This window comes from Biomphalaria glabrata, chromosome 18 (assembly GCF_947242115.1).
Source record: "Biomphalaria glabrata chromosome 18, xgBioGlab47.1, whole genome shotgun sequence".
NCBI lineage: Eukaryota > Metazoa > Mollusca > Gastropoda > Planorbidae > Biomphalaria > Biomphalaria glabrata.
Genome location: NC_074728.1, coordinates 2,928,105 through 2,942,027, shown reverse-complemented (window position 1 = coordinate 2,942,027; position 13,923 = coordinate 2,928,105). Strand labels below are relative to the sequence as shown.

Genomic DNA, 13,923 nt, shown 5'->3' with positions numbered 1-13,923 from the left:
CATTTACTGATCGTCATGATAATAGAGATGATAATAATGAGAGCGAATAAGAAGTATATATATATATATTCATCGACTTATTTTCGCTGCCTGTGAAAAATGTATGACATTATATTTACAGTAATCCTTATTAGAGTGCAAGTTTACTAAATTACACAAGTGTTGTTTTGATTTGACAAAAGGCCTTCTCAAAATCATTTGAATCGTATAGATTAAGTTTATACGCCCCTAGATTTGCCATCACTTTGTCAATAGTTAATTAAATTTACTACTCTTGTGTATTATTAACATTATTTATATAGAGTGTCGTTGACTTGTAGCATTTAGCACCAATTTAAACTGCTGGTAGACAACTAATTAAACTGCTGTAGGCGTGTCGTATTTTAAATAGTAAAACTTGAAATAACTGTAATAACTTCTTTTGTGGACTAAACAAAATTTAACTTTTATTACAATTATATACAGACTAATTCAACTCGAGATGAAATAAATGTAGAAGACATTAGTAATAGGGGCCTAATATAAAAATTAATTGTATTTGAACAAAATCTAACTCACTACAAAATACGTCTTTTCACTCTGGCATTCTGGAGACTTACCCAAGAAAGCTTACGACAGTGCCGCTTATATATATCTTGCATCATTTACACTGCATAGCCACCAACCAATGGCTAACCTTTTACCATCACCATAGAAACACCCAGAAACTCCATAACAACTTGTAGATCTCTTAATTCCGGGATCTTTAATTGGGCGCTTCTGAGTCCACCCAGCTCTATTGGGTACCTGACATTATATTGGGAAAGTAAAGGCGGTTGGTCGTTGTTTTGGCCACATGACACCCTTGTTCACCGTGAGACACAGAGACGGATGACCTTTACATCATCTGCCCTTTAGATCGCAAGGTCTAAAAGAAGAACTTTACTTTTCTAACTTAATGCGTGGCCTCTCTCTTGATATCCGTGAACAGCTGATGACCTGGAAAAAATGGAGGGCTTTGTTTATGCTGTCACAGCCACCCCTACGACGTAAGTCAAGGAACAGTTAATGGCCGGGAAATATGGAGGGCTTTGTTTATGCTGTCACAGCCACCCCTACGACGTAAGTCAAGGAACAGTTAATGGCCGGGAAATATGGAGGGCTTTGTTTATGCTGTCACAGCCACCCCTACGACGTAAGTCAAGGAACAGTTAATGGCCGGGAAATATGGAGGGCTTTGTTTATGCTGTCACAGCCACCCCTACGACGTAAGTCAAGGAACAGTTAATGGCCGGGAAATATGGAGGGCTTTGTTTATGCTGTCACAGCCACCCCTACGACGTAAGTCAAGGAACAGTTAATGGCCGGGAAATATGGAGGGCTTTGTTTATGCTGTCACAGCCACCCCTACGACGTAAGTTAAGGAACAGTTAATGGCCGGGAAATATGGAGGGCTTTGTTTATGCTGTCACAGCCACCCCTACGACGTAAGTCAAGGAACAGTTAATGGCCGGGAAATATGGAGGGCTTTGTTTATGCTGTCACAGCCACCCCTACGACGTAAGTTAAGGAACAGATGAGGATGATGAAGTCTCAATGACTTAAGATGAAAGCAATCTGAATACCAATGTTGTTTTTCCCCCTTGCACCCCTTACCTATATACCAAGGTCTTATGTTGGTGAAATAGGCACAAAGGTCTGGCATTATTTATTCGTTTTAATTGTATTCTTTTGTATCTTATATTAAGATAATAGCTTAACTTATTCGAGGTTAACATGTTAATCATCTTACAGATAAATTATCAGGGAACTAGTCTGAAGCAGCTAGACACAAAGTCAACACAAACCAAAGACTTTTAACGGCACAACAGGGTCAACAGTTTTATGTTTTTTTCCAGACCTGAACAATTCACACCTCCCATGAAATCTTCAGTGTTTCTCAAGTTGATTCTTATGAGATGGGCCAGTTGAAAAGCAAGTCTTTGATAAATATCAGGAGAAATTACTCTTTAGTTTAAAGGCTATATACTTCTCCTATGGACTTTATTGAGGTTCATAATCAGTGACAGAATAATTAATATTCCTAATGAAATGGAAAAAATAAACAACATTTACAACTTTTAATGGTACAGAAACATAGCACATCTCTCAGTGTGTTAGCAAAGCCTTGGATAAAATATAATTCTTTCCCCCATAAAGTCTCCAACTTTAAATCAATTCTTCTTAGCCCACCGTAAGGACTCTTCAAAATATTGTCATGTACATTTTGTCTATTAGTAAGTACGGGTATCCCAAAATGTCAGGCACGTTTATCATGCACTGTAGACCCATACATCTATGTACCAGCAACTAAAAGTACCTAAAGTTATCTTCTCAATTACAGATATTCCTTCAAAAGAGCAGATAAATAATAAAAGTGCAACACTTATTCATGGGTTAATCTAGTTGTGCGTGTCTATTAGACTTTAAACCATGCTAAGTCCTGGCTGGTTCAATTATAAAGAAACACTAACTGTACACAAGAGCCATTCAAACATTTTTAATAGACAAAAACTATAAGGTAACACTTATAACTGTTCATCACTAGCAAACATATATATAAATTATTCTTAAGCTAGCCCATTGGTCAGACAATCATGTAAAAACCAAATCAATCATTCCACTCAACTAAACTCCAACATTTACAGCCAATATTTCCCAAGTCTTGTAGAGATTTAAGATGTGTCTTAGGACATTAAAAATGAGTATGGATTGTTTTTTTCTGATATATACTTTGGTAGAGAAGATCTTTTCCACTAAGTGTAAGGACAAAACTGAAACTGTAATACTGCTGGTAATGGAATTGTTTTGTTAGGTTGATACTAACCTTTTTAATCCTTTTCACTTAGGGACAGCATTAAAAAACAACAAAAGAGGTCAGAACATCAAAAGAATGAAAATGTTCAAATATTGGACTATAAGAAACAGAAACTTTCTTTAGAAGCCACTTAGGAAAATGTTTAGGGGATTGCTAGCCTTGGCAGGCTACTTACTAAAGAGAAAGAAAACTCTCATTCCAAAATTCCATCTTCTTGCTGCTATACACACAAACATTGGAAAAGATTCTGGAGTCAAGCCCTAAGGCAGATTGCAGTACAAAGTGATCCATCCTAACAGATCATGCAACACTTGATCCTTCATATTTTAAGAATACATCCTAGCCCAAGCCTCCTGCAGGATGGAGGATGATTGTGGTGGGGAGGGTTCAAACTCTGGACCACCAAATGACAGTCCAGAGCACATACCACACAACCAGGTGGCCGTTCCTTTAGAACCAACAGGTTATTAAAAAGAAAGGCTAAGAGACACTGACACTAGGAAGTATATATTAATAGCTACAGTGTCTTCCTCCCCTCACAGATCAGCTCCAAAGTACAAGGGCAACAACTTCTGTATCACCAGTAGATGAGGGAAGCAACATGCACCAAACACAAATTTTTAAGTCCATGTTTTCTTAAATACTCAAGTAGAATTTTCGGGTTGACTAGATATTGGACTTTTTAAGATGGATAGCTCTTTACACAAACTGAAATATTTATTCAGAAAGCTAAGAAGCTAGTAAGAGTTAATTGATAGAAAAAAAAATGGCAATCATAGTTTGGTACATATTGTGAAGTAACTCCAATGGCGTAACTGCAAGAAAGAGTGCCAGGGACAACAGAAGAAGTCGGAGAATGGAGAAACTACATCAAGAAATGGACTGCGTAAAATGTTAACGATGGCAGGACAGGTGCTAGCCTATGATAGCCAAATGTTCGTTCTTCCCTAGTGCTATTAATGGGTGGCCTGAGTCAGCCAGGAAAACCAGTAACATGGGAGAATTTAAGTCATTGATAAGCATACAAAAATAGATTGACCTAGGGACACACATAGGACGTAATCATCTCATTTTTGACATAACGCCTGTATTTTATAAGATAAGATGAATTGATAACTTGCTGCAAGTCTTAAGTCTCGGGTGAGATTCAATAAAGTCAATGTGTTGGCGAATGGCAACTTTATCAACTGATTGTTGACTACCACCTCCTAGGGGTCTGCATGAAAAACTATTCATATACATGAAGAGAGTTGGCAATATGTCTTTTTTTTTCTTAGCATATATATTTATATAACAAATTGACCACTGTCGTTATAATAATGCTAAATTAAAATAATAGTTTTGGATGAGAACTTAACCCATTGAATTTTCAGTATGTCTCAACAATATCACTTAAGTATACTGTCTCGTGAATATATGTACATATTTATAAAAGAAGACCTGATTTGTTGTTTTCTGTCACCTTACACAAAATATCTCTCTCTATGCATATATTTTCTTTTCTATGCACAAACAATTCACATTTTTAGGAAATAACTAGATTAAAAGAAATGAATTTAAGAGAAAGAGGCATTATCAGTACCAGAAATAAAAATATACTAAAATAAATGTTTTTTTTTAGCTCTAATGTAGCACGAATTCCACCAATATTTTTTTTTTGTCATAAGTTACCTTCTCATTTATTCCACCAATAAATTTCGAAGTTATTTTCCTCCTAACACCCATTTCACCAACAAGTATTGTGCACAAAATGTTTGGAATGCAACGAGGCACTGAGTAAATGAAATTGTCTGATAATCACGATGTTCGAATCCTAGGAATTCAATACGCTTTGTTCTTTAGAGATGACCTCTACAGAGTGCTATTGAAATAACAAGCATGTCTTTGATATAGATCCACTTGAAACTCTAGGAAACCAATCCCAAGGGAACCAAGATACCACGGGAAGTGCAGCACTGATTCATGTGCTAATGACTAATGGAGTTATTTCCCTGGAGGGTTCTCACTATAATCCTGTAGCACACCTTCGAGATGGTCATTGTGTTTCTTGAACGAACGGGGCTTCTGTTTGCCTCTTTTTCTTCTGGGCATCGCCGACTGGGAAAGATAATAAAAATAATTTATAGTAAAAAGTTTTAAAGAAAAAAAAAATCTTTAACTCTTTCTACAGAAGATATGCCTCTCTATAACAACAATTTGGGTCATTTTGACCAAATATTTAAAGAAATGTATAAACAGTTGACTATTTGATAACCTGACACTTCATAATCTGAAAAGCTCAGTAATCCGAGTGGTGCCAAAATAAATGTATGTAATTAGTGTATACTGTAGTACTTCTATTTTTAGAATGTAGGTAGACTTAAATTGTAATTTTGTACAGTATGTAAAAGCTGAAATGATGTTTTGTACTTTGTAGATCATTACATTTTTCTTTTTCATCTACTATTTATTTTATATCTTTAAAGTCCAAGAGAATTTTCTTGACTTATGTAATTAAATTCTTTATAGTACAGCTAACATTCGGACTATCTCGATTAATTATATATTAGTTTTTTAATAAATACTCTTTTAAAAATTCCTTTCTTTGTTTTCAGTTATCTCTTTTGGAATAGGAGATAAATATGACTTTTTAAAACTGGAAACCGCAGTGAATGAGTTTAATTGGTTATGCATCAAATGATTTCCAAAGAACAAAGCAAAGGGAACGTACCACTTTCTTGTATCCTGATGCCTCCATGGTTGTAATGCCTTGTTTACTTAAATATTCTTCTATCTTCTGGTCGTCAAGACCCTCCACTGCAACACTGCGCCATAACTTTTGAAATTCTAATGAAAAAAAAACAACAAAAAAACGGAACAAATAAATTCATTAATATTTTACGTCAAAAACCTAAGAGGTCAGTAAAAAACATAAATCAATTAAAATTGGTTAATTAAAAGAAATTTAAAAAATCACTTTTGAAAGATAGATATGAACATTGATATGTATCATATGGAAAAATTTAAAATCCAAACCAAAGTACTACACAGAAGAAACAAACTGTTGAAAACAATGATCTTGAAACTCATTCAAATGAAAATATCTCCTCTACAAGTCATATAAGTAATACAACAGCTCGACAGACAAAAATGTCACTGTTCAACTAGTGAATGAATAATTACTAACCAAAAGACTAATGACCAATGACAAAACACTAAGGATCCTGGTATAGCCAAGTTTACTTTTATATTCTACCAAAAAGATATTTCCAGATGATTTTGTCACACTTCATCCTTAGAACTTTCTTTTTTTCAGTAACTTGAATATTTATTCAAATACATATTTTTTAAGGACTTCCCAAAGAATCTGTTTTAACCCAGTACAAAAAAAATTGATGCTTTTTAAAAAAAAATGGCTCTATTCATACGCAGCTTGAACTCTAGCCTGGTCAGTTTTTACAGGCTCAGTAGTGGTTGTAGAGAAAAGAGAATCACGAAGCAGGGAGTCTCAATAAAGGGAATCTAATAGTGCCTAGACTGTGACTAGGAAAGACAGCTTTAAAACTTAGAAACAAAGACTAAACTTAACAGGAGTGTGATTTATTGAGTCAAGACTAAACCCAATCTACTATTTGAATGTAAGAGACAAGACAATTACCTTCATCTACTTTGAATCTGCAACATTTATCATTGTAAAATAGAACTTCTTTCTTGTCTTGTGGCCGTTTGATCACTATAATGTAATCTGACAATGACTGGAGAAGGAACAAAGGAGCATTTATTATGTGAAACAAATGAAATCAACAAATATTTCTTCTTTTTTTTTTCTATACTCTGTAATTTAAAAAAATAATGAAATCCTTCCCCATAATAATAGTCTTTTAGTTACGCTTTACACCAAAAATTTAAATATACCAATATTTCATCTGCACTGAACAAGTCAAATAATTATTATTTGAAATTTTGTTTAGGGTCAGTCAAATACCACAATAGACTTAATCTTCCACTATTGTGCTCATAGATAAATATGTTGTTGTTTTGTTTTCCACAATATAAAAAAAAAATTAAAGCGTTCGTTTTTATGAAAATTATTCCACAATATCCTAAACCCCTTTCATTCATATGGGTGTTCACTATAAATCTAATTTAAAAAAGATTTCACACAGAATGAAAGAGAACGTTAAAAAACAATAGAATGCTGTAGAATTGAATTCTTTAATTTGAAAGTTAGCATTGGCTTTTGCTAGACAAGACTTTTTATCAATAAAAAAAAAAGACATTACTGTTTAATATTTTAAGCAAAGCTTTCAAAAAAAAAAAAAAAAAGAGGGGAGGTAGCTAAAAAACTATATTTGCATTTTCCATCCATAGATTTGTCTAATGACTGAATGGTATAAACTGCTTGCTCATTGAACTGAGAGGGCCAGAGTTTGAATCCCAATGTTTACAAAGACTAAGGATTTTTAACTACAGAGCTGAGTGAATTGTGTTTGAGAGCACTTAAAGGCAGAACAAAAACATTCTTCTCATGCCAAACAAAAGAGAGTGCACTGACTATGACATAGGAGCAATAAACACTAGACATGATGATAATGCTGTTACTAATGTTACCACTTACTAATGCAACTACTAATGCTACTTCTTACTAATGCAACTACTAATGCTACTTCTTACTAATGCTGCTACTAATGTTACTACTTACTAATGCTACTAATAATGCTGCTACTAATACAACTACTAATGCTACTTCTTACTAATGCTGCTACTACTAATGATAATAATGCTGTTACTAATGTTACCACTTACTAATGCAACTACTAATGCTACTTCTTACTAATGCAACTACTAATGCTACTTCTTACTAATGCTGCTACTAATGTTACTACTTACTAATGCTACTAATAATGCTGCTACTAATTCCACTACTAATGCTGCTACTAATCCCACTACTAATGCTGCTACTAATTCCACTACTAATGCTACTTCTCATGCTACTACTCATGCTGGTACTTACTTCCTTAGCCTTTTGCAAGTTGGGCAAACTCTCTTCAATGTCGTCAATCATTATCCCTCCTTTGCCATGGAGATCATAATTTTTCAACAACTTCACCAGACCTCGCTTGTCGTGAATGTCAAACTTGGGCTTGAAGCAAAACTTGTTGACACCGTCCTCTTTGACCACTACAATTTTTGGATTGTTGAGCAGTGCCTGAAACAGAAAGTAGGGTAGGTGGTAAAATAACAAACTGTAATACTAATTAGTCTTGAGTTGACATTATGTTCGAGGCTGATATTTTTATAGAATGTTTTTGAGACAAAATGAATCATGCATAGGGTGGGATGTTGGACTAAAAGTATTTCACCATTCGAGGCTGGTTTTTTTTTTTTGTGGCAAGATAAAAAGTTCCAAACAATAGTAAAAATAGGAAGGATGAAGGTGGAAGCACGGCAGCAATCCCACAACATGGCAGTGAGCCGCCTTTGTTAAAGATTTAAAAGCAGATAGGAAGACAATACTGGATGACTTGATCCCTGTAGAGAGAAGCTTGCTACCTTAAGTGCAGCACAGGATGATCTCAATGATGTCTCTTGACTCTAATTAGTATCTAACATGGAAGGAAGTTTAGGATTTAGTTCTTGTGCTGGGCACATAGGCTAACCAACGTAGCATTCAAATTTTAGGAACATGAATTGGAGGGTCTTTTTCACGATGAATCTTCAAAAGTGTCATGAGCTTGGCAACAAAATATTGGTTAATGTTGAGAAAAGATCTCAAAGCAAAAATTCACTTTTTAAAAAATATACTACAGCTAGCGAAAATCTTTTTTTTTTTCTTTTCCAAGTAAGAGTTGAACAAAACATATAGTCAAAGTGAACTTATCAATAATTAGAGAAATTTTCATTAATATTTAAAATACATGTGACAAGGTCTGACAAAACTAGACACTTGTGTAACATTTTTTTTTTAATTTAATCATTTCTGGATTCTTACATGAAATTGAATGATTTCAATTAAAAAAAAAAAAACGAATTTTCATCATTTATCTATTCCCAAATCAGCCAGGAAGACATCAGAGTTTTGTCTCTAATTAACGAACATGATTTGATTAATACATGGATACACATAGAACATAATTATCTTCTACTTTAAAGGAAAGTCTGTACATTATATGATCTATAGGGGGGAGAGATGATGTAAAGCTCATCTCTTTATACGGCTGATGGTTACTGAGGTGTCATGTGGCCAGTACAACAGGTGTCATGTGGCCAGTACAACAGATGTCATGTGGCCAGTACAACAGCTGTCATGTGACCAGTACAACAGATGTCATGTGGCCAGTACAACAGATGTCATGTGGCCAGTACAACAGGTGTCATGTGGCCAGTACAACAGATGTCATGTGACCAGTACAACAGGTGTCATGTGGCCAGTACAACAGATGTCATGTGACCAGTACAACTTCCCCAACAGGCACTCATTTGAGTTAAAATCCCAGTTTTCACCAAGATTTGAATCCAGGTAAATAATTATATATTTTTTTTTAAAACAGACAATGTTGACCAAACAAACTGTACATCTGACAGCCCCCCCCCTCCTTTAAGTTTTAATATAGAAGTAACTACACTAAAAAAGCACAACAGAAAGTCTGTATTATCCCTAACAACAGATGCTCCACCAAAAAAAAAACTAAAGCAGAAGATAAATAAATGAGTATTCAAGATTTTATTCAAGATTAGTGCTGCCAAACAGGCTGGAATGAAGTAGCTGCAGGAAACTAGCCCTAAGATGCCACCCATCGTGTTCAATGCGCCACTGGATGGTTGTGCTTTGAAAGCCCTTAGAGAAACTTCAGGAATATCGGAAACCTACAAATACAGACTATGGGAACTTACCTCACTAGCAAGCCAGTGTTTCTTTTTACTCGGGATGTCCAATTGATGCGTCTCATCCAATATCTCCTCAAGCAGCATGGGATCATTCATACCACCTTGATGCCTCATCTGAAACATGGCAAATATAGTAATAAATGAAGTTAAAATATTTTACATAATTAACAAATGAACTAAATTATACTTAGTAAAAAGAATTTATACAACATGGATTTATTTAAACTATGAAAAACACCTAAAACAATATTTGTAAAAATTTTATCTCTAATATATACAAATGCAAATAACCTTCAAATATTTGACAATTTTGGCTAAAATACTGAAGTTAAACTGTGAACTTCCTTCTGAGGTTTTGTAATTGAGTGGATCTGAAAAATAAAGAAAGTCTTGAATATACATAGAATCTGGATTGAAGACATTTTGATTGACTATATGAATAAATAACATAAAAAATAAATTACAGCTTTAATATAGCGCTACTGCTTATTGCATGACATTTGTGGACCAGTGGTAGAGGGGTATCTGGGAGAAGGTATTCCGTGCTGCCTTTAGACGCCTTTAGACGCTCAGTAAACACAACTCTGCTCGAGTCGGGTGTCAAATCTGGAGCCCTCTTCAAAGGTAACCAAGCCAAGTCCAAGCGTACTTAGCCTGTTGATCTCGCTTCCCAGTAAAAAGTAATGAAATAAAGATGGAACTGATGGGGAAGCAGACATTAAATCTCAAGAAAAAAAGAAAAGCAAATGCTTGAATCAATATTTGGAAATCAAGACTACTACTAAAAAAAAAAAAAACTATCATAGATCTAAACTGCTTGATTTACTGCTATTTTGAAACATAAAACTAAACACCTTGAATTTTTTTTATCATTAAAATGCCCTCGATTGGAATGCAGAGTGCACATGACGAATAGGAAGAGAAAAATAAAAACATGACGCAGTGTACTAGATGAAGATAACAGTGCAAGAAAAAGTTGGGAAGCAATAAAAAAATATCGCTATACACTATAGAGAGTGGCCTGTTTTAATGAGATCCTATGTTCCAATCAAGAACACAAAGGACGGATAATGATGATGAAGAAGACACCACTAAGTCAAACCTGAGGAGCCAAACTTTGATTAAATGATATTCATATTGGGAAGTTAAGCAAACTCACTGGCAGGCTTTGATGCCTCTGGACGCACTTTAGCCTTTTTGGATTTTTTATCATTGCCATCAGATTTGGACTTTCTTTTATCAACTGTGTGGGGGGTAGCTTTGGCACGCTTCAAAAATGCCTCCCGTTCTCTTAATAGAGCAGGATCCATTTTTTTTTAAATTTAAATCTGAAAATAAAAATTAAAAATGTAGCTCAAAGAAATGTCATATTATCTATAGATAAATATAATTCTTTATGCCGCCCAACCACGCGGGACACCACGCAAATGTCATCCAAAGAAAACTCTTTTATTTCTGCAAGTCGGACTAGAGTTTAGTGTTTTATGTATAATTGCTACTTTACTTTTGAGTCTTCTGTCCTGAAAGCTTTCTAAATTTAGTGATTTTATTAAAGGTGTTACTCTAGTCAAATGTGAATATTCGTTTGTTATGAATCTCACTGCTCTATTTTGTGTCTGTTCCAGTTTCTTTACTCTTTTAGTGCTGTGTTACTCTCAGCGAGTAACTTGGGTAGCGCTGGGCAGTGCGGTGTTACTCTCAGCGAGTAACTTGGTTTATAATATTTATTTCACTATCTTTTTTATGTTAAACTTTAATTTCTCTCTTTTTTTTTTCATTTCACGGATATGGGAGTGATTGTTCTTTGTTTTGGTAGTGAATTCGATGCAGTACCAACACGTTTGTTTTTTTAAAAAGACAACATTGTTTTAATGCTACCTCTAAAGTTTATTTCCCATTACCCAAAAAATGTAAATATAGTAAATTTCTTAGTGCATTTATTTATCTTTTATGAAATTTGAAGTTATTAAATGTATTTAGTTTTGTGCTTTTTCAATATTTATGGATTAAATGTTTAATTAAAAGGTTAATTCTCTCGGTATATCGATTTTAAATGAATTTTTAAATATATTTCCTTTTTCCGTGCTCAGTTTGAAATTAATGGAAAAAAAATTTCCATGAATAATTAATTTTTTTATTATAATTTAGTAGTCTATTTATTTATAGAATAAAATATGTTAGATATTTAATAAAATAAAAAAGTTATTAAATGATAGTTTTAGTAACTCTACCCCCCCATGAAAATTTGTGTTCATTTTTTCTATCAAAATAATTCGCACTGAAAGAGTTAATGTTTTTCTGAGTTTAGATTTAGGGCTCCCAAACAGAGCATGCAAATTCTATTATTGGCCTAGCCAAGGTTAAATAACATTTTACTAATTTTAGTTTTATGTTCTTATTTGATTTTAGAAATTTCTTTTAATAAACCCTAATAGATCTATACTAAACGATAGATTATAGATCTATTCTAAGTATTTTATATCTAATCAAGACTAGGTCGACTAGATTACTAGATCTAGTCAATCTAGGTCTAAGTCTAATCATATAATATGATAATCTAGATTCTAGATCTATGACTACTAGATCTATGTGTGTCTATATGATCAATATCCTAAGGCTAACTACTAGACCTACTAATTGTATTATCTAATAATAATTAGATAGATTCTATCTATAAAAATAAAATATATCATATGACAATGTGAATGACAGTCACATATTCATATGTCACATGTCGTCATATGAATTATGATAACGATCCGCCGCGGACAGTATCAGTCTATGGTCTACGATATTATTATTTTTTATGATAGCTAAGACAGACTAAGAACTAAGACTAGTAAGTCACTAGTAAGACAGACTAAGAACTAAGACGACTAAGTAATATTTGTTGACATTAGATAATAGATTAAATAGATATATCTTAATCTTACTTACTACTAGTACTAGTAGAGCTAATAGTAATACTAGTATTGTATACTAGACTCTAGTATAGTCATAGACATAGTGACCAGTCGACTCATAGAATAAATGATTGAGATTGATCTAGATTTAGATTCTAGACTCTACTCTACACTCTACTCAACTCTACTGACTCTAGAGTAAAGTACGAAGTTCGAGCAGTCCCGATTTGACAAGAGGTTCGAACAGTTCACTTTTTATTGCTATAACTTTTTTATTTGAATGTTTACCAAATTACTACTATATTGCTACTCCGCATGCACCTTTTTTCTTCACTTCCGACACATACTATTTCCTTTTCCTTGTAAAGATTAAGTTCATGGTGAGGTCAAACTCAGGAGGTGTGGAATTATTCTTTTTTACTACCCGGTAGTGAAGGAAATGGGTAATGGGATTAGGGCTATTGTTAAGTCTGATTGCTCATAAGCTTAAAGAGACTATTTGAAGTTGTGGAGGGTGGGAAATGGTGCAATGGATGGTGTTCTTGCGCTGGAGTAAAAAGAAAATGATTTTATAGTGAAAATTAAATATTAAAACATGTTTTTAGATATATTTTCTTTGATCTGCTCGAACCTTCCAACAACCCGATCGAGCTTACTAACTGGGGAAAAATCTGCTCGAGGAAAAGTACGCTTGTCGATACTTACCCTACACCTCTTTGACTTCGTATTTAATTTTAACTAAGCCTAGTGATACATTAAATCCAATCTATTTTTATAGAAAAAAGGACGAGGAGTTCATAGATACAATCAGTTTTTTTCTAGGTCTAATTTTTACGGAGATACACAAATTCAAACATAAAAATGTCTGCAAATTAGCTTAACGTGTTCGATAAACGTAAGTTACTGTAGAGATCTATTCTAGATCTAGACTTCTAGTATTCAAATATTGTAGTATTAGTACTATTACTAGTAAAAAAAAGTATTACTAATACAGTAATGAGTAATACTACTAGATCTAATAGTAATACTAGTAATACTTACTAATAGTATTATTAGTATTAGTATTCTAGACTAGTAACTTAAGTCTAAGTTATATTATATTTATTGTAATTATAAATATAATCTAGACCTATACTAGATCTAGTCAATCTAAAAGTACTAGATTCTATATAGATATATCTAAATCTACATTAATGCTGATTAAATGTCAAAGCTACTCATAGTACTACTCACACTACTCACAGTCAGAAGGATGCAGACTACGAGTACGACTTTCTTTCAGTACAAATAACACAAAGGGGAACTACTACGCTTTCT

General features: G+C 33.7%; 1 protein-coding gene across 2 annotated transcripts; it reads right to left on the bottom strand.

The window, feature by feature from the left end:
* Positions 1-2,502: 2,502 nt before the first annotated feature.
* Positions 2,503-13,923, bottom strand: LOC106062115 (general transcription factor IIE subunit 2-like). Of its 2 annotated transcripts, none has more exons than XM_056017479.1 (8): positions 13,840-13,923; positions 10,863-11,031; positions 9,995-10,074; positions 9,710-9,817; positions 7,830-8,024; positions 6,474-6,570; positions 5,547-5,662; positions 2,503-4,933 (listed from the first exon to the last, which is right to left on the bottom strand). In XM_056017479.1, exons 2-8 carry the CDS (start codon positions 11,011-11,013, stop codon positions 4,820-4,822), a joined length of 861 nt encoding a protein of 286 aa, XP_055873454.1. In that variant the 5' UTR covers positions 11,014-11,031; positions 13,840-13,923; the 3' UTR covers positions 2,503-4,819. The 2 variants fall into 2 exon arrangements, with proteins under 2 accessions (XP_055873454.1, XP_055873453.1); XM_056017478.1 differs by having other exon boundaries at positions 13,849-13,915.

Excerpts from the sequence above, each read along its gene's own strand:
- LOC106062115 (XM_056017479.1), bottom strand. The coding sequence starts at position 11,013 with ATGGATCCTGCTCTATTAAGAGAACGGGAGGCATTTTTGAAGCGTGCC. Across the intron at positions 5,663-6,473 it reads CAGATTCAAAGTAGATGAAG|AATTTCAAAAGTTATGGCGC; the intron begins GTAATTGTCTTG and ends TTTTTTCATTAG. Across the intron at positions 4,934-5,546 it reads CATCAGGATACAAGAAAGTG|TCGGCGATGCCCAGAAGAAA; the intron begins GTACGTTCCCTT and ends TATCTTTCCCAG.